Raw genomic sequence first — 25,691 nt, forward strand, 5'->3', positions numbered from 1 at the left:
AAAGGCAAATAAAATAATGGGATGCATTAAAAGAGACATAAATGCTCATGAGGAGAACATAATTTTACCACTATAGAAGTCACTAGTGCGACCACACTTAGAATACTGTGTACAGTTCTGGTCTCCGGTGTATAAGAAAGACATAGCTGAATTAGAGCGGGTGCAGAGAAGAGCGACCAAGGTTATTAGAGGACTGGGGGGTCTGAAATACCAAGACAGGTTATTACACTTAGAGTTATTTACTTTGGAAAATTAAGGCTAAGGGGTGATCTTATTACTATGTACAAGTATATGAGGGGACAGTACAAAGACCTTTCTACTGATCTTTTTACTCTGAGGCCAGAGACGGGGACAAGGGGGCATCTTCTACGTCTGGAGGAAAGAAGGTTTAATCATAATCACAAACGCAGATTCTTTACTGTAAGAGCAGTGAGACTATGGAACTCTCTGCCGCATGATGTTGTAATGAGTGATTCACTACTAAAATTTAAGAAGGCCATGGATGACTTTCTTGAAAAGTATAATATTACAGGTTATATATACTAGATTCCTTGATAGGGCGTTGATCCAGGGAACTAGTCTGATTGTCGTATGGAGTCAGGAAGGAATGTTTTTCCCCAATGTGGAGCTTAGTGTTTGCCACATGGGTTTTTTTTTGCCTTCCTCTGGATCAACATGTTAAGCTATGGGTTGAACTAGATGGACTTAGTCTTCCTTCAACCTTAAAAACGATGTTACTATTAGTGTTGAGCGAACATGCTCGACACTGCTCGGTACTCGCCCGAGCATCACGCTACTCGGGATGTTCGGCGAGCACCGAGCATTTCCGGGTTACTCGGGCGGGAGCTCGGGTCTCCGCCCTGCATGTTAGGCGCTCTTTACAGAGCCAATGAACATGCAGGGATTGCCAGCCAGTCACTGTAATGCCGCAGCCATGTTGTTTGTGGGCATTACAGTGATTGGCTGGCCGCACAGCGTCACGTCAAGTATTTAAAACCGGGCGCCGCCATCTTGGACACAGTCGCTCCGGATCAGACAGTGTAGGGACAGCGCTGCTGATTTAGGGAGAGATATATCCTGCAAAATAGTTAGTGTAGGGTCTGTAAAGGCTGCCAGATCAAACAAACAGTCCTTCTCAGGACTAATATCCATCCCAGGTATATCAGGCAGGCAGGCAGGCAGGCTGTATAGGAGACGCAGTGGTTATACCAGCAAACGCTGCATTACAGTCCTGTGTGCTGCTCCTGTTGCTGAAATTGCTGGACTTAGCTCCAGGTCCCGGGGGCCAGGAAAAATCTTTTTTTTTTATCTAAATCCTCTTTTTTTTTTCCTCCTTCACAATGTACAAATACCCATCTTATTAACCTTTTGGTGTCCCCCCACCCCCCCCCCAAAAAAAAGTGTGCCTCTGATTTTTCAGACACAAATATATCTGTTGAAAATAGTCTGGTGTAGGCCAGAGAAATAGAAGTGTGGTTTTGCAGTTCTATGAGCCATTTGTATCTAAAAAAAACAGTTTGAGTGTGTCGCTCACTGTTCAGCCGCAAATATATATATATTTTAAAAAGCCTGGTATACACCAGTAAATTATTACTGTGGTTTTGATGTTCCACGGTAAAACATCTCTATTATCCTGTTTTTGGCATTTTTTGCTGTATAAAAATAATAATAGTGTCTCCCTGATTTTTCAGACACAAATATATCTGTTGAAAATAGTCTGGTGTAGGCCCAAGAAATACAAGTGTGGTTTTGCAGTTACACGGTACAAACCTCTGTATTATCCACTTTTGGGCCATTTGTATCTAAAAAAAACAGTTTGAGTGTGTCGCTCACTGTTCAGCCGCAAATATATATATATTTTAAAAAGCCTGGTATACACCAGTAAATTATAACTGTGGTTTTGCTGTTCCACGGTAAAAAATCTCTATTATTCAGGTTTTGGTAGTTTTTTCCGTAAAGAAAAACAGTAGTGTCTCCTGACTGTTGTGACACAAAAATATATCTGTTGAAAATAGTCTTGTGTAGGCCCGACATCCCAGTGTGGTTTCGCAGTTCCACGGGTCAAATCGCTGTACTATCCAGTTTTGGGCCTTTGGTATCTAAAAAAAAAGCAGTTTGAGTGTGTCGCTCACTGTTCTGCCGCAAATATCTCTATTTAAAAAAGTGTGGTATACCCCAGTAAACAATAACTGTGGTTTTCCTCTTCCACGGTTCTAATCTACTCTTTATTACCCTTTTTCCATTGATAGTGCAAGTGTAAGCTATTTTACTTCATTTACAATGGGCAAGGCGCGTGGCAAGGGACGTGGAAGTGGATGTTCTGGTGATGGTTCGTGCAGAGGACGGGGCCGTGGCCAAGGTGAAAATGTGCCACAACCAACAGCCACATCTTCTCGCTCCCACTTCTTGACCGAATTACTAGGGAAGCACAGAACAACACCAGTATTGAGAACTGATCAGTGTGAACAGGTTATTAATTGGATAGCAGATAATACTTCCAGTTACCTGGGCACCACCACCTCCGGTCTGTCTTCCACACGGTCAACTCTTAGTAGCCGTGAGTCTCGACCGCATACTCCTCCTCACCCTGATGCTCCTTCCTCCCACCATGCCGAGTGTCGTCAGACAGCAAGTGATCCCACACTTGGACACTCTGAAGAGCTGTTCACTGGTCCATTTCCATATTTGGGCCCCTCGCCTGAGACGCTTGAAGTGGTGGAAGAGGAGATCCCATGTTGCGATGCCCAAATATTTGAACAGCCACGGCCACAGGAAGTCGATGTTGGCAATCTGTCACAAGAGTTGGACGATGACGAGACACAATTGCCAGGAAGTGAGGAGGAGGATCGTGGTGCGCAAGTGGAAGAGGAGGAGGTGGTGGATGATCTAGTAACTGACCCAACGTGGAAGGAGGACATGCAGAGTGAGGCCAGCAGCACACAGGGGGAGGGAAGCAGAGTACCCCAACAGGCAGGAAGAAGCAGTGTGGTGGCCGCAGACAGAAGGCAGGCAACCGTTCCCCGTAACACCAACACGAGGGACGTTGCCAGTACAAGCGGCAGGTCTTCCAGAGTCAGGAATTTTTTTAAAGACTCTGCTGATAACCCCAAAAAGGCCATATGTTCCACCTGCCATGCCAGCATCAGCAGGGGTGACAAAACTACCAGCCTGACCACCACCAGCATGATCAGGCACATGGCAGCAAAGCACCCAACTTTGTGGGGCGAAACCCAGGGTCCACGACCAGTGTCAGCGGGTGTCACCACTGCTTCTTCCACTGTTGTGCGTGCAATAGAACCCCCTGTTGTGTGTGCAAGGCAATCCCCTGTCCATACTGCATGTAAAGATGCCCCCTCCTCTCAGTCTTCACTTGTTATGGCAGTTTCTCAAGAAACAGCATCAACGTCCACGTCCCACCGCAGCGTTCAATTGTCCATATCCCTGACCTTTGACCGAAAGTGGAAATTCGCAGCTAACGCCCCACAGGCCACAGTCCTAAATTCGCACATTTCACGACTGCTTGCATTGTAAATGCTGCCTTTTAGGCTGGTGGAGATGGAATCCTTCCGCAATCTTATGGCGGTGGCCGTCCCTCGGTACTCGGTCCCCAGCCGACACTATTTTGCCCGGTGTGCCATCCCCGCACTACACAAGCACGTGTCCCAAAGCATCTGCCGTGCCCTCAACAACGCAGTTACTGGGAGAGTCCACCTGACAACGGACACGTGGACAAGTGCTTGTGGCCAGGGACGGTACATCTCTCTGACGGCACACTGGGTAAACATAGTGGAAGCCGGGACCCAGTCGGACCTTGGGACGGAACACATCCTCCCCACACCGAGGATTGCGGGCCCTATGTCAGTCAGAGTTGCCCCCACAGTGTACAGCTCCTGCGCATCCTCCTCCTCCTCCTCATGTTCAGCCTCCATCTCAGATATCACCACATCAGTTACAAGCTGGAAGCATTGCAGTACTGCCTCCGCCAAGCGGCAACAGGCTGTGCTGAAACTCATAAGCTTAGGTGATAAACCTCACACTGCTTGTGAGTTGTGGACAGCTGTGAAAGAGCAGGCAGATCTGTGGCTGAGACCGCTGAACCTACATCCCGGCATGGTCGTGTGTGACAATGGCAGTAACCTGGTGGCGGCTCTGAGGCGAGGTGAGATCACACACGTACCATGCCTGGCTCATGTGCTTAACCTCGTGGTTCAGCGGTTTCTTAAATCGTACCCCGAGTTGCCAGATCTGCTCGTGAAAGTACGCCGCCTGTCAGCTCATTTTCGCAAGTCGGCTACAGCTTCCGCCGCCCTTGCTGTGTTGCAGCAGCGTTTGCAGCTTCCGGCACACCGACTGGTGTGTGATGTCCCCACACGTTGGAACTCTACCCTCCACATGTTGCAAAGGATTTGTGAGCAGAAGAGAGCAGTTGTGGAGTACTAGCTGCAACAAGGCCGTCGATATTCAGGTCAGACTCCACACATAAGACCTCAGGAGTGGACCTGGATGTCTGACATATGTACCATCCTGACAAACTTTGAGGAGGCCACCAAGATGGTGAGTGGCGATGACGCCATCATTAGTGTCAGCATCCCACTTGTCTGTCTTTTGCAACGCTCTCTGCAGAGAATTAAAGAGGAGGCATTGCAGCCAGAGTATGATGAGATGGATCAAGAAGCCGTAGTGGGCGATTACACACAGCCCAGCCTCATCTCATCCCAACGTGCATTGGGGGACAATGAGGGAGAGGAGGAGGAGGAGGAGGAAGAACAGGAGCTGCTATCATGCGTTGTAGACGGTAGTACCTGTACAAGTGTCATACCGTCGGTTCAGCGTGGGTGGCCTGAGGACAGGGGGGAGGAGGAGGAGGAGGAGGAGGAGGAGAGCATGGTCAATCGTCATCTTGGTGAGGACACGGAAATCTTGCCCGTTACCAGTCTGGCACACATGGCTGACTTTATGTTACGCTGCCTTAACCGTGACCCTCGCGTTGTCAAAATGTTGGGTGACAGTCATTACTGGTTGGTGACAGTTTTAGACTCCTGCTACAAGGAGAACTTTCACTCTCTTATTCCTGAGGTGGAGAGGTCTACAAAAATGGGCAGTACCCGAAGGCCCTTGCTGCAGAACTCCTAAAAAAATTCCCATCTGAACACGCTAGCGGCAGAGGTCACAGTTCGTTGCCCAACCAAGGCGTACAGGCGAGAGAGATGCAACTCCAATCCAGCAGAGGCAGGGTATCACTGTCAACGTTCTGGGACAGATTTCTGACACCCGCTCAGCTTACAGGCCCTGAGGCATGGGGTACTCTCACAAGGAGTGAAAAGTTTCAAAAGATGGTGAGGGAGTACCTTGCCGACCGTACCAGCGTCCTCCGTGATTCCTCTGTGCCATTTAATTATTGGGTATCCAAGCTGGACCCTTGGAATGAACTCGTGTAGCATCCTGAGGATTCGGCTGCTACAGGGGTATTGCACCTCAACCCAGAGGTGTGATATTCCACTCCCGGGTAAGGATGGAGTGTGGATCTGAGCTCGGTAGGCTGCATGCACTACACACATCCCATTTCCGAGGAACAGGCCGACGGTACTCCCACTTAGAAATGTGCAGGTACGACCGAGTCTGTTCCTGGCTGGAGTGGGAGGGGGGTGGTACATCCCAAGTAGTGTAGGGGCAGATAGGGGGAGCAGCCTGGGTAAAGATAGGAGCTCATTGGGTGCTGGTCACCTGAGCTCACACATAGAGGGTGTATATAAGGTGGGCACCATCAAAGAACAGGGTCAGTCAGTCTGTCAGAGTAAGAAGCAGAGGAGGAGCAGAGAAGCCCCAGAGAGAGAGAGAGGAGAAGAAAGAGAGACCCAGAGGGGGAAGCAGAAGAGAGGACTCTAAGACCCCAAATCCAATCCACGGGTGAAGAGTCGGCATCAGGGTACCGGAACCCAAGCTGGTGGGGGCAAAAACACACCCCAGCCAGAGACCGGAGGCCGTGGGCAGCGTCTGCCACGGCCACCCACCATATCCACCACGAAGGCATACCACGTGGAGGGTCAGGGAACCCAAGGCCAAGGGTCTCCCAACAGAAGGCCCGAGGGAGCTGGACCTGGGTGGATCACTAGTGGGGACGGCCAGAGAAAGGACAGAAGGAGAGCTCAGGGTCACGCTCCGGACTCACTTGGGGGTTGGCTGGATCCAGGACCTGGTGGATGCAGCACGGCTCGGGAGGTCACTTGAAGCTGGAGTGACCGGAACATCAGCAGTGAGTAAATACCCTTAACTGCATAACCCGACTCTGTCTTCCTTTAACATCTATGCTGCACCACCACAACCCCCATCCTCTGCACCTGACCCCCTGAGGCTATACCCCACCCGTTGGGGGTTATACCATCACAAGCTGCACCTACACCATCAGCCTCAGCGGACCCTGCTGCAGCGGCGGCCATAGTGACCGCAATACAACGGGTGGCGTAGTCGACAATAAAGAACTTAACATCTGTATGACTGCCACATACAACTGAGTTTGACACCCTGGGCACGGACCGGGTCACAGCCACTCGGAAGACTACAACCCCCATCTGATCCGGCTCCGGATATTCCCATAAAGAATATGGCCCAGGGGGTGCGTCACTCGCTCTGTACGCCTTGGAGGTCCTGGCCTGCCCTGCCGCTAGCGTGTTATCGGAGCGTGTTTTTAGTGCAGCTGGGGGAATTATAACTGATAAGCGCACTCGCCTGTCAATTGACAATGCTGACAAGCTGACCCTTATCAAAATGAACAAGGGCTGGATTGGGCCAGACTTCTCATCACCACCAAATGACAGCAGAGTAACAAAGTCTAATCCACTGTGTTATTTCGGGAGGTGTATTCACATGCTCCGCTTCACACCCACACATGGGTATACGCTTCCTCATTTCGGCTGTTTTATGTTCTTCTCCTTATCCTCAGCCTCCACCACCACTATACCACCAGGGTGCCAGCATTGCAAGTTCCTCCGTCCTTATTTTTGTCAGCTTTTGCTTGGAAGGCATAAGCAAATCCTATGGGAGACCCACTCCCCAATAATGGGACTTATGTTTGTAATATGCTGTACTGCATGGCTCTTGTAAAGGGCATTGCAGTTCCTCATAATTTTTGGAAAGCCTTCCATTCACTGCTTAGGCCAACAGTGCACGGGAGACCCAGTTGCTATAAATCGAAAAAAAGGTTTAGTTAACGCCCTCTGACCTCCATGTCATTTCCAAGGGGCATTGGAGTGGCTCGAAATTTTTGGTAGGCATTGCACTCACTGTATGCCCTATAACTGTGTAGCCGAACCGCTCCTTTTGCTATATAAACATATCCTACAAGACATATTTCACTTTTCACTTTCTGACTCCGGAGGGTGTGGACATGCCTGACTCTCTGCTAGATTGTGGAGACAATACGGCGCCGGACTACTGGCAGCCCATTGCAGCAGCAGAAGCTTCTACTTTATTTCAGTTACAGTTTTGTTACAGTTATTTTATTTTATTATTTTATTACCTTCTCTGGATTGCAACGTTCCTGTATACTCATCTATTGGGGATGGAAGATACAACACTTCCCACACTATCAACTGCTGCTGGGCACACAGCACGAGATCTGCACCTGGATCTTCTTCCACCACTTACAAGTCTCCTGCAGGTACAGACACTCTGGGGCTCGCAATACGGACCATCTCAGCTAATGCTACTGAAGGATGCATGCTGCTACCCACAGCCTTTGACAGGGATACAGCCATATGTGAGCAGTGGAGGTCACTGCATACGATTTGCCATGGAGAGGACTGGTGTGACGGGTGGAAACAATGACGGGATGGTGGACCCTAGGTCTGTTGCTAAACGAGCAGTGTATTCTAGGGATCGTCTTCTGGAACTGCGCAGGATAAAGTCTTCTCCAGCAGTGGCAATACTGAATGTTCCACGGGAAATAAGGAGACCTTTCAGAGGCTGCAGAGCAGGCAAGAAGATCAAGTCCTGGAGGAGAAGGTTTAAACCAGTGGTCCCATCCATTATCATGGGTAACGTACGATCGCTGGGAAATAAGTCAGATGAACTGCTGGCTCTGAGTAAGACCCAGAAGGAGTTTAGGGAATTGAGTCTCATGTGCTTTACAGAAACCTGGCTGCATGAGGAGGTCCCAGATTCATGTGTCTCGGTACCAGGGTTTCAAATGGTTCGGGCTGATAAAGAGAGAGTTAGATGCGGCAAGAAAAAAGGTGGAGGAGTGATACTCTACATTAACAACAGATGGTGCAATCAGGGGCATGTAACTGTTAAGGAGAAACATTGCTGTCCAAATATTGAACTGTTAGCAGTGGGCCTCAGGCTTTACTATCTGCCTAGAGAATTCACTCTTGTTATTGTAGTTGTGATGTATATACCACCATGTGCGAACCCAGAGGCTGCTGGGGATGTGTTGTCAGGGGTGATGGCCCGGCTTCAGACTAAACACCCAAACTCTCTAACTGTAATTTCTGGGGATTTCAATCGAGTAAAGATCTCATCTGCAATACCAAAGTTCTATCAATATGTCAAATGTCCTACAAGGGACAACAACACACTGGATCTCCTCTTTGCTAATGTTAAGAATGCTTATTCATCGGCTGCATTACCCCCCCTGGGGAAATCTGACCACAACCTCATACTATTGTCTCCTGCTTACCAACCAGACGTCCGCAAACAACCAGTGACAATTAAAAAGATAAGGAAGTGGTGTCCAGCAGCAGAGGAGGCGTTACAAGACTGCTTTGATTGTACAGACTGGGAGGTGTTGTGTACCATGAAAGAGAATTGTGATGTTAATGAGATTACTGGCAGAGTTACTGATTACATCAACTTCTGTATGAACATTGTAGTACCTGTTCAAGAGATTCGGTGTTATGCAAACAATAAGCCATGGATTACAAAAGAGTTGAAACATTTACTAAACATGAAAAAACTGGCTTTTAAAAGGAAGGACAAGGAGGCATTGAAAATTATACAGCGAGACCTAAAGGGGAAAATTAAGATTGCCCGTGAGGCATTCAGAGTTAAATTAGAAAATCAATTTGCACAAAAAAGCTCCAGAGAGGTGTGGGCTGGAATGAAGCTAGTGACTGGGTTTAAGGCAAGGTCGGAGCAGGGGGGTGGTGGACTTAGAATGGCTAATGAAATGAATGAGTTCTTCAATAGATTCAGCAATAAAGGTGCGGTAGCAGCAGGGAAGGGGGAGGAGGCCGGGGAACAACTAGCTAAATTAACAGGGGGTGAAATAGATCATTTCTCGGTCTCCAAAAATGACGTGAGGGACCAGTTTAGTAAGCTGGCCATTGGCAAAGCAGCAGGGCCTGACGGTCTCAGTCCACGTGTCCTCAGAGTGTGTGCAAATAAGTTGTGTGCTGTCTTCCAGCATATCTTTAACCAGAGCTTACAATCAAAGAGAGTACCAGTGCTATGGAAGACTTCCTGCCTGGTGCCGGTTCCCAAGACTACCTTCCCGGCTTCCCCGGGGGACTATAGACCGGTGGCCTTAACATCGCATGCGATGAAGTCCTTGGAGAGAATATTACTTGCTCACTTGTGTCCGAGGGTGATGGCGCATACTGATGCTCTTCAGTTTGCGTACCGGCAGGGACTGAGGGTGGACGATGCTGTAGCGTCTCTGCTACAAACAGTACATTCCTTTTTGGACAATGATGGAACCACAGTGCGTGCTTTGTTCTTTGATTTCTCTAGTGCGTTCAACACATTACAGCCACTCTTACTGCATGGAAAGTTGATTAAAATGGCGGTGGATGAGGGACTTGTGAATTGGATAATTGACTACCTGTCGGATAGGCCACAGTTTGTTAGGTGGGGGACGGCTACATCAGATAGTGTACTGAGCAGTGTCGGAGCCCCGCAGGGAACAGTGCTGTCGCCATTCCTCTTTACATTGTACACAGCTGACTTTCAGTATAAATCAGACCGTTGTCACCTCCAGAAGTACTCGGATGACTCTGTGATAGTTGGCGGTATTGGGAAGGACCAGGATGAAGAGGAATATAGAAGGGTGGTTGCAGACTTTGTAGTATGGTGCCAGGCTAACCATCTAGAACTAAATGTTAAGAAAACCAGGGAGTTGGTGATGAGCTATGGAAGGTGCAAGAAGGTATGCCTACCTGTTACCATTGACGGTCAGGATGTGGAGATGGTGGACAGTTTCAAATATTTGGGGGTTTACCTGGATAGCAAGCTAGACTGGAAGTGCCACATGGAGAAGGTCTACAAGAAGGGGATGAGTAGATTGTACTTCCTAAGGAAGTTAAGGTCTTTTAATGTGTGTGGCAAAATGCTTGAGGTGTTCTACCAATCCATTGTGGCTAGTGCCACCTTTGCGGCAATAATTTGCTGGGGTAACAGTGTGCGTGTTGCTGACGCCAACAAGCTCAACAAACTTATAAAGAAGGCTAGCGCGACGGTGGGCCTACAGCTTGGGACTTTTGAAGAGGTGGTAGAGGATAGGATTAAGAAGAAGTGCAGAGCTATAATGGGCAACAACACACATCCGCTTTATGAACTGTTTGAGAAACAGAAGAGCACATTCAGCAATCGCCTAATACAACTAAGGTGTAAAAAGGAAAAATACAGGAGATCGTTTGTTCCAACAGCTATGGGGGTGTTTAACAAATGTCTGAAAAGCAATGTCTAAAGCATTCCAAATGTTATGTTATCATATGTGTCATGTTCGAGATCTGTGTTCTGCTGCTGTGATACCGTAATTTCCTCCGGGATAAATAAAGTATATCTTATCTTATCTTATATCTGGTTGACTGGCCTGATATTGATGTGAATGGTCCCTGTTCCTCCTGCTTTTTCTCCTTTGCCACCACCTCATCCATCATAGAACTGGGATAGTAGCAGGAAAACATCCAGCAATCCTCGGAGGAGGTAGGATATGCGCCAAAACGCGTACCACCTCAGGCCTAGCCGCTACTACATACATGCGCTTGCATTCCAAGAAAACAAAGCAGATGCTAACTTCTATCACCATCATCATGCTCCTCACCTAGGCACTCTCAACTCCCCTGATGGAGAAGCCAGGGCCTACCGGAGGAGTCTCGTTCTCTGGTGGGCTCGTCCAATGCTGCCCTAAAGCAGGCCAGGCTAAGAAAAGTGTGGGGGAAGGTGACAGGAGAAATCAGGGCGGCTGGGGACCGAGTATGGACACCTGGCCGCCACCTGGCGGCTGGGGACCGAGCGTGGACACCCAGCCGCCGGGCGGCTGGGGACAGAGTATGGATACCTCGCTGCCGAAGCGGCCATGAGGTAGTGGCCAGCTTTGGCCTCCTCCAAACTAAAAGGCCCCATTTCAAGTGAAAGCTAGCAGTATGGTATTGCAGCCTGCGGATGGGTGGGTGGTTGGCTGCATATTTTCGCTTGCATTGCAAGGAATGGGGGAGGTACAATTGAACACTGCCCTGGGACAAGGACTTGCACTGGGATAGTTGCAAGTCTACATCTTCTGATGCGGCAAGGATCACTTCTGATGGGCACACTTTTAGACAGTGACCTGGGGGTCAGAGATGCTTCCAGGGGTCTTCCCCATGCTGATCCCATGTCTTTTGAGCACTGTCACTATCGTTTTGGGCACTTTTTAGGCTTTCTACAGACTGCCGGGGGTGTTGTCGCAAAAATGCTCGGGTCTCTCATAGACTAACATTGGGCTCGTTGCTCGGGTCGAGCACCCGAGTATCACGGTAAGCTCGGCCCGAGCTTCGAGCACCCGAGCATTTTAGTGATCTCTCAACAATATCAGTCGTCATCTTGGTGAGGACACGGAAGTCTTGCCCGTTACCAGTCTGGCACCCATGGCTGACTTTATGTTACGCTGCCTTAACCGTGACCCTCGCATTGTCAAAATGTTGGGTGACAGTCATTACTGGTTGATGACACTTTTAGACCCCCTCTACAAGGAGAACTTTCACTCTCTTATTCCTGAGTTGGAGAGGTCTACAAAAATGGGGCAGTACCGAAGGCCCTTGCTGCAGAACTATTAAAAAAATTCCCATCTGAACACGGTAGCGGCAGAGGTCACAGTTCGCTGCCCAACTAAGGCATACAGGCGAGAGAGACGCAAGTCCAATCCAGCAGAGGCAGGGGAACACTGTCAATGTTCTAGGACAGTTTTCTGAGACCTGCCCAGCTTACAGGCCCTGAGGCGCAGGGTACTCTCACAAGGAGTGGAAAGTTTCAAAAGATGGTGAGGGAGTACCAGCGTCCTCTGTGATTCCTCTGTGCCTTTAAATTATTGGGTATTCAAGCTGTACACTTGGAATGAACTCACTCTGTATGCCTTGGAGGTCCTGGCTGACCTGCCACTAGCGTGTTATCGGAGCGTGTTTTTAGTGCCGCTGGGGGAATTATAACTGATAAGCGCTCCCGCCTGTCAACTGACAATCTTCCTCATTTTGGCTGTTTTTTGCTCTTCTCCTTATCCTCAGCCTCCACGACCACTATACCACCAGGGTGACCGTGGTCCATGTTGCCAGCATTGCAAGTTCCTCTGTCCTAATTTTTGGCAGCTTTTGCTTGGAAGGCATAGGCAAAGACTATGGGAGACCCACTCCCCAATAATGGGAATAATGTTTTTAATATGCTGTACTGCATGGCTCTTGTAAGGGGCATTAAAATCGTCTTGTTAAGCTACTGTGACCTCCACGTCTCTTCCAAGGGTCGTTAATATTGTCTTTTCATTCCACTGCGATCTCCACCACTCTTCCAAGGGGCATTAAAACCGTCTTGTTAAGCTACTGTGACCTCCACGTCTCTTCCACGGGGCATTGATATTGTCTTTTTATTCCACTGTAACCTCCTCCACTCTTCCAAGGGGCATTAAAACCATCTTTTTAAGCTACTGTGACCTCCACGTCTCTTCCAAGGGGCATTAAAACCATCTTGTTAAGCTACTGTGACCTCCACAGCTCTTCCAAGGGGCATTGACATGTTGTTTTTAATTACCTCCAACCTCCACGACTCTTGCAACGGGCATTGCATTTCCTCCTAATTTTTGTCAGCTTTTGCTTTTCAATGCATAGGCGAACACTAAGGGAGACCCACTCCCCAATAATGGGTAGAAGGTTTTTAATGCGCTGTAATCCACGTCTGTTTCAAGGGGCATTGCAGTGCCTAATAGTTTTTGGAAAGCCTTCCATTCCCTGCTTAGGCCAACAGTGTACAGGAGACCCAGTTGCTATAAATGGAAAAAACGGTTTAGTTAAGGCCCTCTGACCTCCATGTCACTTCCAAGGGGCATTGGAGTGGCTCGAAATTTTTGGTAGGCATTGCATTCACTGTATGCCTTATAACTGTGTAGCTGAACCGCTCCTTTTGGTACAGAAACATATCCTACAAGACATGTGTGGTTGGCTGGCCTGATATTGATGTGAATGGTCCCTGTTCCTCCTGCTCTTTCTCCTTTGCCACCACCTCATCCATCATTCATCACCTGAAGCTTTGTTTTAACGGGAGTCATAGAACTAGGATAGTAGCAGGAAAACATCCAGCAATCCTCGAAGGAGGTAGAATATGCGCCAAAACGCTGACCACCTCAGGCCTAGCCGCTACTACATACATGCGCTTGCATTCCAAGGAACAGAAAGCTAAGGAGATGGATGGCCTCATGATCATGAATAATTTACTCGTTGTATAGGAGGCCGACCACTGCTGCTGTCTACCTTCTGAACTTTGTGTTGAAGCCTGATTGACCCAGGACCCGCAATCCTCTATGTCTGGAGGACGTGTTGCATCCCAGTGTCCAACTGTGTCCCGGCTTCCACAATATTAACCCAGTGTGAAGGCGTCAGTGAGATGGACCATTCCTGGCCACATTCACTTGTCCACGTGTTTGTGGTTAGGCTGTCCTTCCCACTAAATGCACTGGGGAGGGCACAGGTAATGTTTTGGTATGCGCGCTTCTGTATAAGGCGCACCGGGACAAATAGGGGCGGCTGGGGACCGTTTATGGACACCCGGCCACCCCCACGCGGCTGGGGACTGTGTGTGGGCACCCGGCCGCGGGGCGGCTGGGGACTGAGTATGGACACCCGGCCGCCCCCTGCTGGGGACCAAGCGTGGACACCCGGCCGCCGGGCGGCTGGGGACTGAGTATGAATACCAGGCTACCGACGCAGCCATGACGTGGTGGCCAGATTCCACCTCCACATGCCTAAAAGGCCCAATTTCAAGTGCAAGCAAGCTAGCAGTATGGTATTGCAGCCTGGGGGTGGCTGGGTGGCAGGCTGCATACTTGCGCTTGTATTGCAAGTTATGGGGGAGGTACAATTGAACACTGCCCTGGGACAAGGACTTGCACGGGGATAGTTGCAAGTCTGCATCTTCTGATGCGGCAAGGATCACTTCTGATGGGCACACTTTTAGGCAGTGACCTGGGTGTCAGAGATGCTTCCATGGGTCTTCCCCATGCTGTTCCCATGTCTTTTTAGCACTGTATGCATGTGTCACACAGCACATGGCCAGATAAGGTTGTAAAATGTTAAAATGACATTTCCCAGTGAATGCATTTGTCACGGTTGAAAGCAATACAAACGTGCAAAAACGCATAAAAAATGCTACTTGTGAACATAGCCGAAGGTGTGGAGGAGTATTTTTGTTTTTGGTTATTTATTTTACCTTATACACAAGTCTTTACACTGGAAAGGATGTTCCTTAACCCCTTTCCGACCTGGTCAGTAATAGTACGCACCAGGTCAGGAAGGCCGGTTCAGCGGGGGCTCCGGCGGTGAGCCCGCACTGAAGCGAGCACATGTCAGCTGATTATTGGAATCGCAATCCACCCGCGGCTGTTAACATGTTAAATCTCTGACAGTGGCATTTAACTCGCGCTTCCGGGAGTCCTAAGCCCCGCCCATCAGTGACCCCGTCACGTGATCGCGGGTCACCAATGGGTGGGCATGACAACTCAGGGTCTGCAGCAGACGCCTGTGGTTGTCATGTCTCAATTGCTATGAGCGCCACCTAGTGGTCAGCGCTCATAGCAAGTGAGCATTTCTCCTGCATACAAGCGATCTGCTCATCGCTTGTATGCAATAGAAGCAATCAGACAACTGCTGCTTCTAGTCTCCTCTGGAGACTATAGAAGCAAGCAGAAAGTGTAAAAAAAAGGTTTTTAAAAAAATAAAAAAAATAAAAAATATATAAAAGTTTAAGTCACCTCCCTTTCGCCCCATTCAAAATAAAATATATATATATAAAAAAAAAAACAACACATACACATATTTGGTATCGCCGCGTTCAGAATCGCCTGATCTATCAATATAAAAGAAGAATTAATACAATCAGTAAACGGCGTAACGAGAAAAAAATTTTAAACACCAGAATTAAGTTTTTTTGGTCGCTACAACTTTGCAATAAAATGCAATAACGGGCGATCAAAACATCAGATCTACCCCAAAATGGTATCAATAAAAACATCAGCCCGGCACGCAAAAAATAAGCCCTCACCTGGCCCCAGATCCCGAAAAATGGAGAAGCTAAGGGTCTCGGAAAATGGTGTCATTTTTTTGGGTTTTTTTAGCAAGCTTTGGATTTTTTTTTCACCACTTAAATAAAAAAGAACCTATACATGTTTGGTGTCTATGAACTCGTAACGACCTGGAAAATAATGATGGCAGGTCAGTTTTAGCAATCTGTGAACGTGGTAAAAAAAGGACCCAAAAAGCAACTGTGGAATTGCATTTTTTTTTTGCAGTTTCACGGCACTTGGAATTTTTTTCCCATTTTCCAGCACACGATATGGTAAAACCAGTGATGGTGTTTAAAAGTACAACTCGTCCCGCAAAAAATAAGCCCTCACATGGCCATATTGAACGAAAATTAAAAAAGTTCTGGCTCTGGGAAGCAGGGGAGCAAAAAAGGAAAACACAAAAACAGAAAGACCCATGGTCGTTAAGGAGTTAACATATTTCACAGGAAAGCACTTTCACTTTCGTTTTTGAACGTTTTATTGTGAGCCTGTAAAAGTGGCTTAATACCTCTGACCACGTTGTTGACAGCAGTGACCTGGGGGTCAGAAATGCTTCCTGGGGCGATCCCCATGCTGTCCCCATGTCATTTGAGCACTGTCACTATCGTTTTGGGCACTTTTTAGGCTTTCTACAGACTGCCGGGGGAGCCACCGCAAAAATGTTCGGGTCTCCCATAGACTAACATTGGGCTCGTTGCTCAGGTCGAGCACCCGAGTATCACAGTGAGCTCGGCCCGAGCTTCGAGCACCCGAGCATTTTAGTGCTCGCTCAACACTAGTTACTATGTTACTATACATTTGAAGGAGTCTTTAGGAGATGGACAGAAGGATAATGAAGTCTGTAAAATTGATTGGCTCAATGGTTGCATGTTATTGACTATTAAATCAGGCAAATTAATTTAGCATGAGTGTAACATTAGTGGTTCTCTTCAAATGCTTAGGACTAACAAAATCTTTTTACCAATTATGTCATCCCCAGTCATTTTCTATGGCCTCATACATAGCACGGTTGGCAATATATATATATATATATATATATATATATATATATATATATATATATATATATATATATATATATATATATATATATATATTATATATATCTTCGTACAGAACTTTTTTTTATTGTTCTCTAGCTTTAAAAATGCAGAGTTAATCAACTTTCTAAATAGTCTTCATAAAAAATATTCTACCATTTTGCAGCTGCAGCGAGTCTGTAATTCCTCTCTTGCACTACAAATAACAGCAAATCGATCAGGGCTCCAGCTCCTGATTGCTCTCTACTCCTGTGCTGTTCTCTTAGTATTAGAGATAGCAGAAGGGAAGAAGAGAGAGATGTACAAACATCTACAGTTGCCTAGATTTGTCATTATTTTTGGGATGTTTAAGTCCAGCTCCATATCAGAGAATGACTTAACTCTTATCGTAACATCACTGGTCTGCCCCAGGATGCACACCATTGTGCAGTATTTTTATAAACCCACCCTGTTTTGGACCAGGTGCCCTGGGAAATTCAGAACAGTTGTCAACAACACAGTGAAGATAGGGAAAATAATTTAAAGTTTTATTTCTGGACAAAGAATCAGACTATAGATAAGAAAGAAAGTACATGGAGAGGAAATAAGTGAAGTTCTGTACCTGAGTTTATACATGAAAGCAAGTGAAGATAGTAGCACCTTGGATAGAAAAATACCTTACAGCCAGCATGTATTACAGGGAGAGACACTCCAACAACAGAAAAATCTGAAACTTGGTTCAGGCTGCAAACTGCATATCAGGAGGGCTGAAAATGAATAAAGGAATGAAGATTGCAGACTGAAACATATCCCCCAATTCCTGCCTATATTACTGGAAGGGACAGCCCTACAAGAGAAAAGCATGAAATTTGCATTATTTTGCAAACTGCATATCGGGGGGAAAGGGGTGGTGGTTGAAAATGAATGAAAAATGCAGTCATTAACATATCCCACAATTCCATCCTATATTACTGGGAGGGACTCTCCCACAACAGAAAAACCTGAGACTTGCATTAGTCTGTAAACTGCATATCAAGGGGGTATGAAATGAATGAATGAAAGAATGAAGATCGCAGATGGAAACTTAGTGCAATCTTTTTAGCTAAAGGTAACCGCTTATTTTTCCACTTTTAAATGTGACCACAGCATTAAATGAAGCAATAGTAGTAGGAGAGAATATCTCCACAATGCAACACCTAATGGAACATGGAGTTATATTTTTCTATCTGCTCAACTACTGGAATGGGACACAAAAAAACCTCCATATAAAATTGAAGACGCGCAGAGGTACAGTATGTCCACACTCTTCTGTATAATCTTTCTATGTGCTCCCATTTAATCAGACCTCAACTACTTATACATTGTATGAATGCTAATGGCTTGAAATTATTTTATTACTTTACATGTGAGGAAAAAAAAAATGACACCTGACAATAATATGGTTATAAAACACACAAACAAAGCCGGCTGATAATGCAGTATAAAGTGTTATTATCTACGAGTGCAACCTCTTGCCATTAACAGAAACCATTATGTAAATGAAGAGGCCTGGGTTAATAGTGTGAGAAAGTGGTTAATCTGGAATGGAAGATAGCAGGCAGCCTTGGATGAGGTTCGAAGTAAACTATATTCTGCTCCGGTAGTCACAATATGTTCCCATCATATACATAGCAAGACTATGCATTCTAAGGAACTTTGCTATCCCATGGATATTAATTGCTTATATGTAATCAGTCCTGTGCGGGGGAAAATAGCAAACCACAAATAAATCCTATGGAGATAAAGGATAAGTGGCTTTTTTTTTTCACCATTTAGTTAACCCTTCTGTGAACAGAGAGGAGCCAACGTATACACTTTATACTAAGAGTTGGGACTCTAACAAAAGGAACATATTGCAAATAGCATTAAAGGGGTTGTTCTTTTAAGAAAACCTATTTTCATATCCTTTATCGGGGATTTCGGAGTTAAAATAAAAGCCCTCTATTCAGGATCCAAACATTTCTTAAGGAAAGTGACTTCTAAAAATATACCTGATTTTGGATGACCTGTCCTACACACAACCCATTGATTTGAATGGAAACAGTGTAATACTCAATTACTCCTGCAGAGGTGCTGCAAGGAAATGAAAACTCTTACTGCTAGTTTTCACCACAAATATCAGCTGATTTCTGAGGGTTCCAGCAGAGGGACACCCTGTAAACCCTTTCTTCTTGATGATGTAGTATTACGTCATGGAAGCAGTGAGGGTATATGTAGCGGGCTCAGGAGCTGAGCCCTCTCCATACATGACAGGTGCCTGCTGTATTATACAGACAGCACCTGTCTCTAACAGCAGCAATCAGAGCTAGCTCTAATCGCTATTGCTTTTAACCATTTAAATGCTGTAAAGCTTTGACAAAAGTATTTAAATGGCATATTCCCGATGGGACTTTTTTGCTTCGTTGACATGATTGAGGGGTGCCAACCGTAGCCAAGGGCCTGCTGTAAGTCAATAAAAATACCATTTTGGTACTCCTATGAAGCCCAGAAGTATTACAGTATATAGTACAAGCGATTAAACAGTCAGAATTACAAAAAAAAAAAAACAACAGTGAAAAGTACAAAAAGTTTTAAGAAATAAGGAAAAAAGAATATCAACCTTCTTTAGTTAAAATAAATTAATAAACATTTAATATTTCCATGTTCGTGCAAGTCTGACCTATGAAAATATATATTTTTTTATCCGTAAAGAAAAAAAAAAAACTGCTGTTTTTTTGCTCACTGCACCTCATCCAAAAGAAGCAATAAAAGGTGATCAAAACATGTTTTCTACCCCAATATAGGACCATTTAAAAAATAGCTTGGCACAGAAAAAAAACAAGCCCTCGAACAGCTCCATAGATACTAAAATAAAAAAAAGTTATGGATTTGGTAAAATGACAGCACAAACCAAAATTCATTTCTGGATTCATTTTTTATTTATTGTTTTTAATTATACCAAATTGCTGAATTTTTTTAAAGCCCCTAAAGTAATATAAAAGAACACAAAGTTTGGCATTGTCGTAATTGAAAAAAGAATAATGGTGGAATTGGAATTTATTTCCAGTTTGTCAGGTACATTATGTTTCCCTGACCCACCAATGAGACCACTTTTTACACCTTCACACTGACCTTACGCAATGAGATAGGTCTTTATATGGATTTGGACAGTTTGACATCTTTCCCGTTATTGGATGGGTTGACACATATATACCCTCACTTCCTGACAATCCTACACTCCTTGAGAAAGCCACCTGGCGAAACGTACGTTGGAGCAATTGGGCAACTATATCTGGTAACATTTCTTCTATTTATCTATCTATATTCTACATTGTGATATATTCCTAAGGGGTTTTCTGTGTATCTGTGGGGCATTATACGTCCACTGAGCTATATGGGATAACCCTATTGATACAGCTTTCTGTGTATGCAGAGGACATTATATTTTGTAAGTCCATTGAGATATATGTGATATAATCCTACAAAATACATTTGTATAACCTCAATAGTCGATTCATTATGTGATACTATGCTGCTTTATAATTTATACCAATTTATTAGACCCACTTTCTATACGTTTCTCTGTTATTTTCCTGTTTTCTTTTCCCTATTTTATATATTTTTATCTTTCTGCCAAGTGGCAGTTTTTATATTTATGATGAAATAAAACAATTTTTATTGATAATTTTGGTTTTCTTTCTAATTTTTGTTTTTATTCATATCTCCTGGGTGAACACCCACATATATATGTTGCTTAAATAACGTTGGTTATTTATAGTCAGGTACATTATATTGTAAAATTAATGGTGTAAATCAAATTAACTCGTTCGCAAAAAAAAAACAAAAAAAAAAAACATACATATGGCCATGTTGACAGAAAAGTAAAAAAAAAAAAAAAGTTAGAAGAAGAGGAAAAAATTCAATTATCCCTTCAGCACTAGTGTTCCCACCAGGCCTCATGCAATGGTGCCGCCAAAGGCCTCCTACCCTCCTTAGGTAGTGGAGTCTGCAAAGGGTCCCTGCTAAATCTTGAAAATGGGTTTAAAATGAGCAGGCTGCCCAAAAATTACCCTTCTGGTTTACCATATGTGTGACCTGAACATTGGGAAAAATGAATAGATCAGCCATGATCAAATACTAAATATATACCAAAGAAACATGGCAGAAAGGGGAAGGAAATCTTACCGTCCAAATCTGGAGACCAGAACACCAACAAGCAGTGACCCCAACATGCCACCAATTGCGAATATAGACACAGTCAAGGCATATAAAATGGTTAATGGGCTGGATGGAAGAGATTCTCCGTATCTCTGGAACCAGGTGTTGTTGTAAAAAGCTTTAATGTGCTGGAACACAATGAATCAGCTAATGTTAAAGTATGAGCGTCAAATTCATCACCGGATTAAAAGATAAATGTTTTATAACAAGCAATATTTAATATACTAGACTGTAATAGGATATGGAGGCTATAAATAATGCACGCGAGTATCTGCTAGACAAAAGCGCTCCACTAAGAGGTGTGTAAAACACATGATGAGAAGCAAGGTGAGAGAGTGGCCCTGTGGTCAGGAAGCGGCAGGGATCCTGACACTGATGCTAATTGACCTACATTCTTTACGATCAGGTTCAAGCACATGACAGAGGTCACACATATTCCCAAGAATAAGCTCGTATTTTGCATGCAGCACTCCCTGTAAGAGCTCTTCAGTTATCTGTATTAGGAACGTGCTTCAGGCAAAGCAAAATGAAAATGGTGTTGAGGGAGGATAAACTTAATAAAAAAAAAAAAAAGGCTTATGTCTCATTTTTAACACCAATAGAATTTACTAATCATAATGTCTCAATTTTCATGATACATTGTTACCAATTTGTGTAGCGATCGCTAGTGGGAGCACAGTAGCTACTGCTCAATAGTATACTCCACTAGCGGGAGCTTAGCAGCTACTGCACACCACTGGAGACAACTTAGAAGCTACTGCATGCTAGTATACACCACTAGAGGGGGCATATGAGCTGCTGCATGCTAGTGTACACCACTAGAAGGAGCAAAGAAGCTACTGCATGCAAGTGTACACCACTAGAGGGAGCAAAGAAGCTACTGCATCCTAGAATATACCATTAGAGGGAGCTTAGAAGCTACAGCACTCTAATAATTGCCACTATAGAGAGTTTACGAGCTACTGTATACTGCTATACTCCATAATACACTCCTCAAAAAAATAAAGGGAACACTTAAACAACAGAATATAACTCAAAGTAAATCAAACTTCTGTGAAATCAAACTGTCCACTTAGGAAGCAACACTGATTGACAATCAATTTCACATGCTGTTGTGCAAATGGAATAGACAATAGATGGAAATTATTGGCAATTATCAAGACACACTCAATAAAAGAGTGGTTCTTCAGATGGGGACCACAGACCACATCTCAGTACCAATGCTTTCTAGCTGATGTTTTGGTCACTTTTGAATGTTGGTTGTGCTTTCACACTCGTGGTAGCATGAGACGGACTCTACAACCCACAGAAGTTGCTCAGGTAGTGCAGCTCATCCAGGATGGCACATCAATGCGAGCTGTGGCAAGAAGGTTTGCTGTGTCTGTCAGCGTAGTGTCCAGAGGCTGGAGGCGCTACCAGGAGACAGGCCAGTACACCAGGAGACGTGGAGGGGCTGTAGGAGGGCAACAACCCAGCAGCAGGACCGCTACCTCCACCTTTGTGCAAGGAGGAACAGGAGGAGCACTGCCAGAGCCCTTGTTGTGCTCACAGCCCAACACCGTGCAGGATGCTTGGCATTTGCCACAGAACACCAAGATTGGCAAAGTCGCCACTGGCGTCCTGTGCTCTTCACAGATGAAAGCCGGTTCACACTGAGCACATGTGACAGAGGTGACAGAGTCTTGAGACGCCGTGGAGAGCGATCTGCTGCCTGCAACATCCTTCAACATGACCGGTTTGGCAGTGGGTCAGTAATGGTGTGGGGTGGCATTTCTTTGGAGGGCCGGACAGCCCTCCATGTGCTCGCCAGAGGTGGCCTGACTGCCATTAGGTACCGAGATGAGATCCTCAGACTCCTTGTGACACCATATGCTGGTGCGGTTGGCCCTGGGTTCCTCCTACTGCAGGACAATGCCAGACCTCATGTGGCTGGAGTGTGTCAGCAGTTCCTGCAAGATGAAGGCATTGAAGCTATGGACTGGCCCACCCGTTCCCCAGACCTGAATCTGATTGAGCACATCTGGGACATCATGTCTTGCTACATCCAGCAACGTCACATTGCACCACAGACTGTCCAGGAGTTGGCAGATGCTTTAGTCCAGGTCTGGGAGGAGATCCCACAGAAGACCATCCGCAACCTCATCAGGAGCATGACCAGGCGTTGTAGGGAGGCCATACAGGCACGTAGAGGCCACGCACAATACTGAGCCTCATTTTGACTTGTTTTAAGGACATTACATCAAAGTTGGATCAGCCTGTAGTGTGTTTTTCCACTTTAATTTTGGGGGTGACTCCAAATCCAGGCCTCCATTGGTTAATAAATTTGATTTCCATTGATGATTTTTGTGTGATTTTGTTGTCAGCGCATTCAACTTTATACAGAACAAAGTATTCAATGAGAATATTTCACTAATTCAGATCTAGGATGTGTTATTTGAGTGTTCCCTTTATTTTTTTGAGCAGTGTGTAACAGTACACAGTAAGCTCCCCCTAGTGGTGACGGAAGAGAGACAGAATTTTAGCAGTTGACTATAAATATGCAGGAATTTCAAATTATGTGTGAGAGAAAAAGGGAGCAAAATCAAAATATTTGGTCAAGTAAGAGGCACCATGTTAGACAGTACTAACTTTCTCTGGTAGAGATTTCTTCCATAGACACATTAAAGAAATAAAACTTGGTTGTGTAAGTGTATATATACTGCTTATACAAGAGGATTCGGGTACAATAGCTCAATAGTGTTTCTTCTTACCTCTGATGGAGAATTCACCACTGCTAAGTTGTAGCCATAAAGCATAGATGACCCAAAAGAGGAGAGCAGGGAGACGGCCAACAATGGAAGCGTCAGGTGCTATAAAAATACAACAGTGAGAAATAATAGGGGAGAAGAGATGGGAAATAAGTAAACGCTGGTGTTTCATACAGAATTATCGTACATTGGTTGGAGAAAGAAATATGTGTGTCAGAATATCCTCAAATTATTTGCTGATGTCACAATAAAATCTCCCACAAGTAGCAGAAGGAAGGGTCCATAAAGGTTCTCTCTTTATGTCAGGTTTCTTAATATTTTTGTTATATCCATTACAGTCATACCCTTCATCTATTGATGTACCATGTACCTATAGTTTTTTAAAAAGTCATCTCCCATCTTCAGTACAAACATTTTGTATGTGCAAGCATATAACTTATGGTTTTGATGAAAACAGTTTAAAGAGGTTGTCCAGGACTTTTATATTGATTGCCTATCTATAGGATAGGTCAACAATATCTGATCAATCGGGCGGCAATGCTCGACATTCCCACCAAATGGCTGTTCCCGGTGTTGGAGGCAGCCAGATGTGCCGAGTTGCAAAGCTCCGTCAATGGAATAATGGCTTGGCCCAGTTACTACTCATCCTCCCCCTATTCAAATCAGTAGGGGGCAGATGTGCAGTACCTGGCCGTGGCCACTATGCAGCTGATGGAGCGGTGCTGTGCATCACAACTCAAAATATCCCACCGGACCCAGAAACAGATGATTGGCAGCGGTGCTGGGTGTCGCACCCCCACCGGTCAGATATTGTTGACCTATCCTAAAGATAGTCAGTCAATGTAAAAGTCCCAGACAACCGCTTTCATGCCACAGCCTGTTTTCACCTTCCTGAACAGGCCACTTTTTCATTTCTGACCAGTGTCACTTTGCGGTAATAACTCTGGAAAGAATCTACATATTCCTATGATAATGAGATTTTTTTTTTAGTGACCTATTGTAATTCGTGATTGCAAATCTAAGTCAATATGATTAGCGTTTTTTATGAAAATATTAAAAATGTGACAAATTTTGAAAAATTTGCAAGCTTTGACCTTTGAAGTTTTAAAATAGTTGTTCTAAATCGCATTCAGGAAGTTTGTTAACTTTGCAGGTGCTTCACAGGAATAATAGCAAAATGAAAGAAAATAATGAAAAATTACGTGCTTTTCACTAAAATATTGCTTTAGCTATGAATTTTTCATCTTCACAAGGGTAACAGGAGAAAATGGACCGCTCAATATGTTGTGTAATTTCTCTTGAGTATGCAGATTCCCCATATGGGGGGGGGAACTACTGTTTGGGTGCACGGCAGGGATCAGAAGGAAAAGAGCACCATTTCACTTTTTGAGTGCAGACTTGACAAGAATAGACTGCGGGCACCATGTCGCATTTGTACAGCCACTGAGTTGACAAACAGCAGAAACTATCCACAAGTGACCTCATTTTGGAAGCTACACCTCTTGAGGAATTCTTCTAGGTGTGTACTGAGCATTTTAAGCCAACAGCTGATGCACAGAATATTGTAAAATTGGGATGTGGAAATTAAAAATTCTTTTTTTTCCACGTGCAAATTGCCTCTTCAGAGAAAAAGAGGACTGGTACTCTATAGCGCCACCTATTGGAAGCAGCAATCCTACAAGTCACAATCAACCCTTTAACGAGTCGTGCAATATGACTTAGGATAAAAGTCAAATCAGAATCTCAATTTGCAGACACGGTGTTTCGGGCTGTTGGCCCTCGTCAGTGCAAAGTATGAGAACTAATTTGGCTAGGTGAGAGGCTCTGGACTGAGGTCTAAGGGGTAACGTTTCTCCTTATGGAGAGTGACACACCAGCTCTGGCAATGTTGTTTTAGCCCCAGGTTTTTAATTTTCAAAAGAGCTACTAGGAGAAAAGGAACCACATAATTTGTTACTCATTTTTTCCTGACAATGCCAATACCGCAGGCACAGTGCAAAGCACAGAAAGGAAGGAGCACCATATTGAAATGTAGATTTTGCTGTTATGATTTGTGGGTGCCAGGTCACATTGGCAGAGTCCTTGAGGTGCCAGAACAGCAGAAACCCCCCATTTTAAAAACTACACTCTTAAATGAATTCAACTAGGGCTGCAGTTAGTATATTAACACCA

At 45.1% G+C, this 25,691-nt stretch overlaps 1 protein-coding gene across 1 annotated transcript in view; it reads right to left on the minus strand.

Moving 5' to 3' along the window:
• Window positions 1-25,691, minus strand: part of LOC141273446 (solute carrier family 2, facilitated glucose transporter member 9-like) — a 176,782-nt gene that overhangs the window by 99,173 nt on the left and 51,918 nt on the right. Inside the window, exons 2-3 of the mRNA XM_073685286.1 lie at window positions 23,523-23,621; window positions 20,740-20,900 (exon numbers count right to left, since the gene is read on the minus strand). Of these exons, the coding sequence (XP_073541387.1) occupies window positions 20,740-20,900; window positions 23,523-23,621 (260 nt within the window). The remainder of the gene's footprint in view (window positions 1-20,739; window positions 20,901-23,522; window positions 23,622-25,691) is intronic.

This window comes from Phyllobates terribilis, unplaced genomic scaffold (assembly GCF_046119375.1).
Source record: "Phyllobates terribilis strain yellow unplaced genomic scaffold, ASM4611937v1 Scaffold_5__5_contigs__length_657084704, whole genome shotgun sequence".
Lineage (NCBI taxonomy): Eukaryota > Metazoa > Chordata > Amphibia > Anura > Dendrobatidae > Phyllobates > Phyllobates terribilis.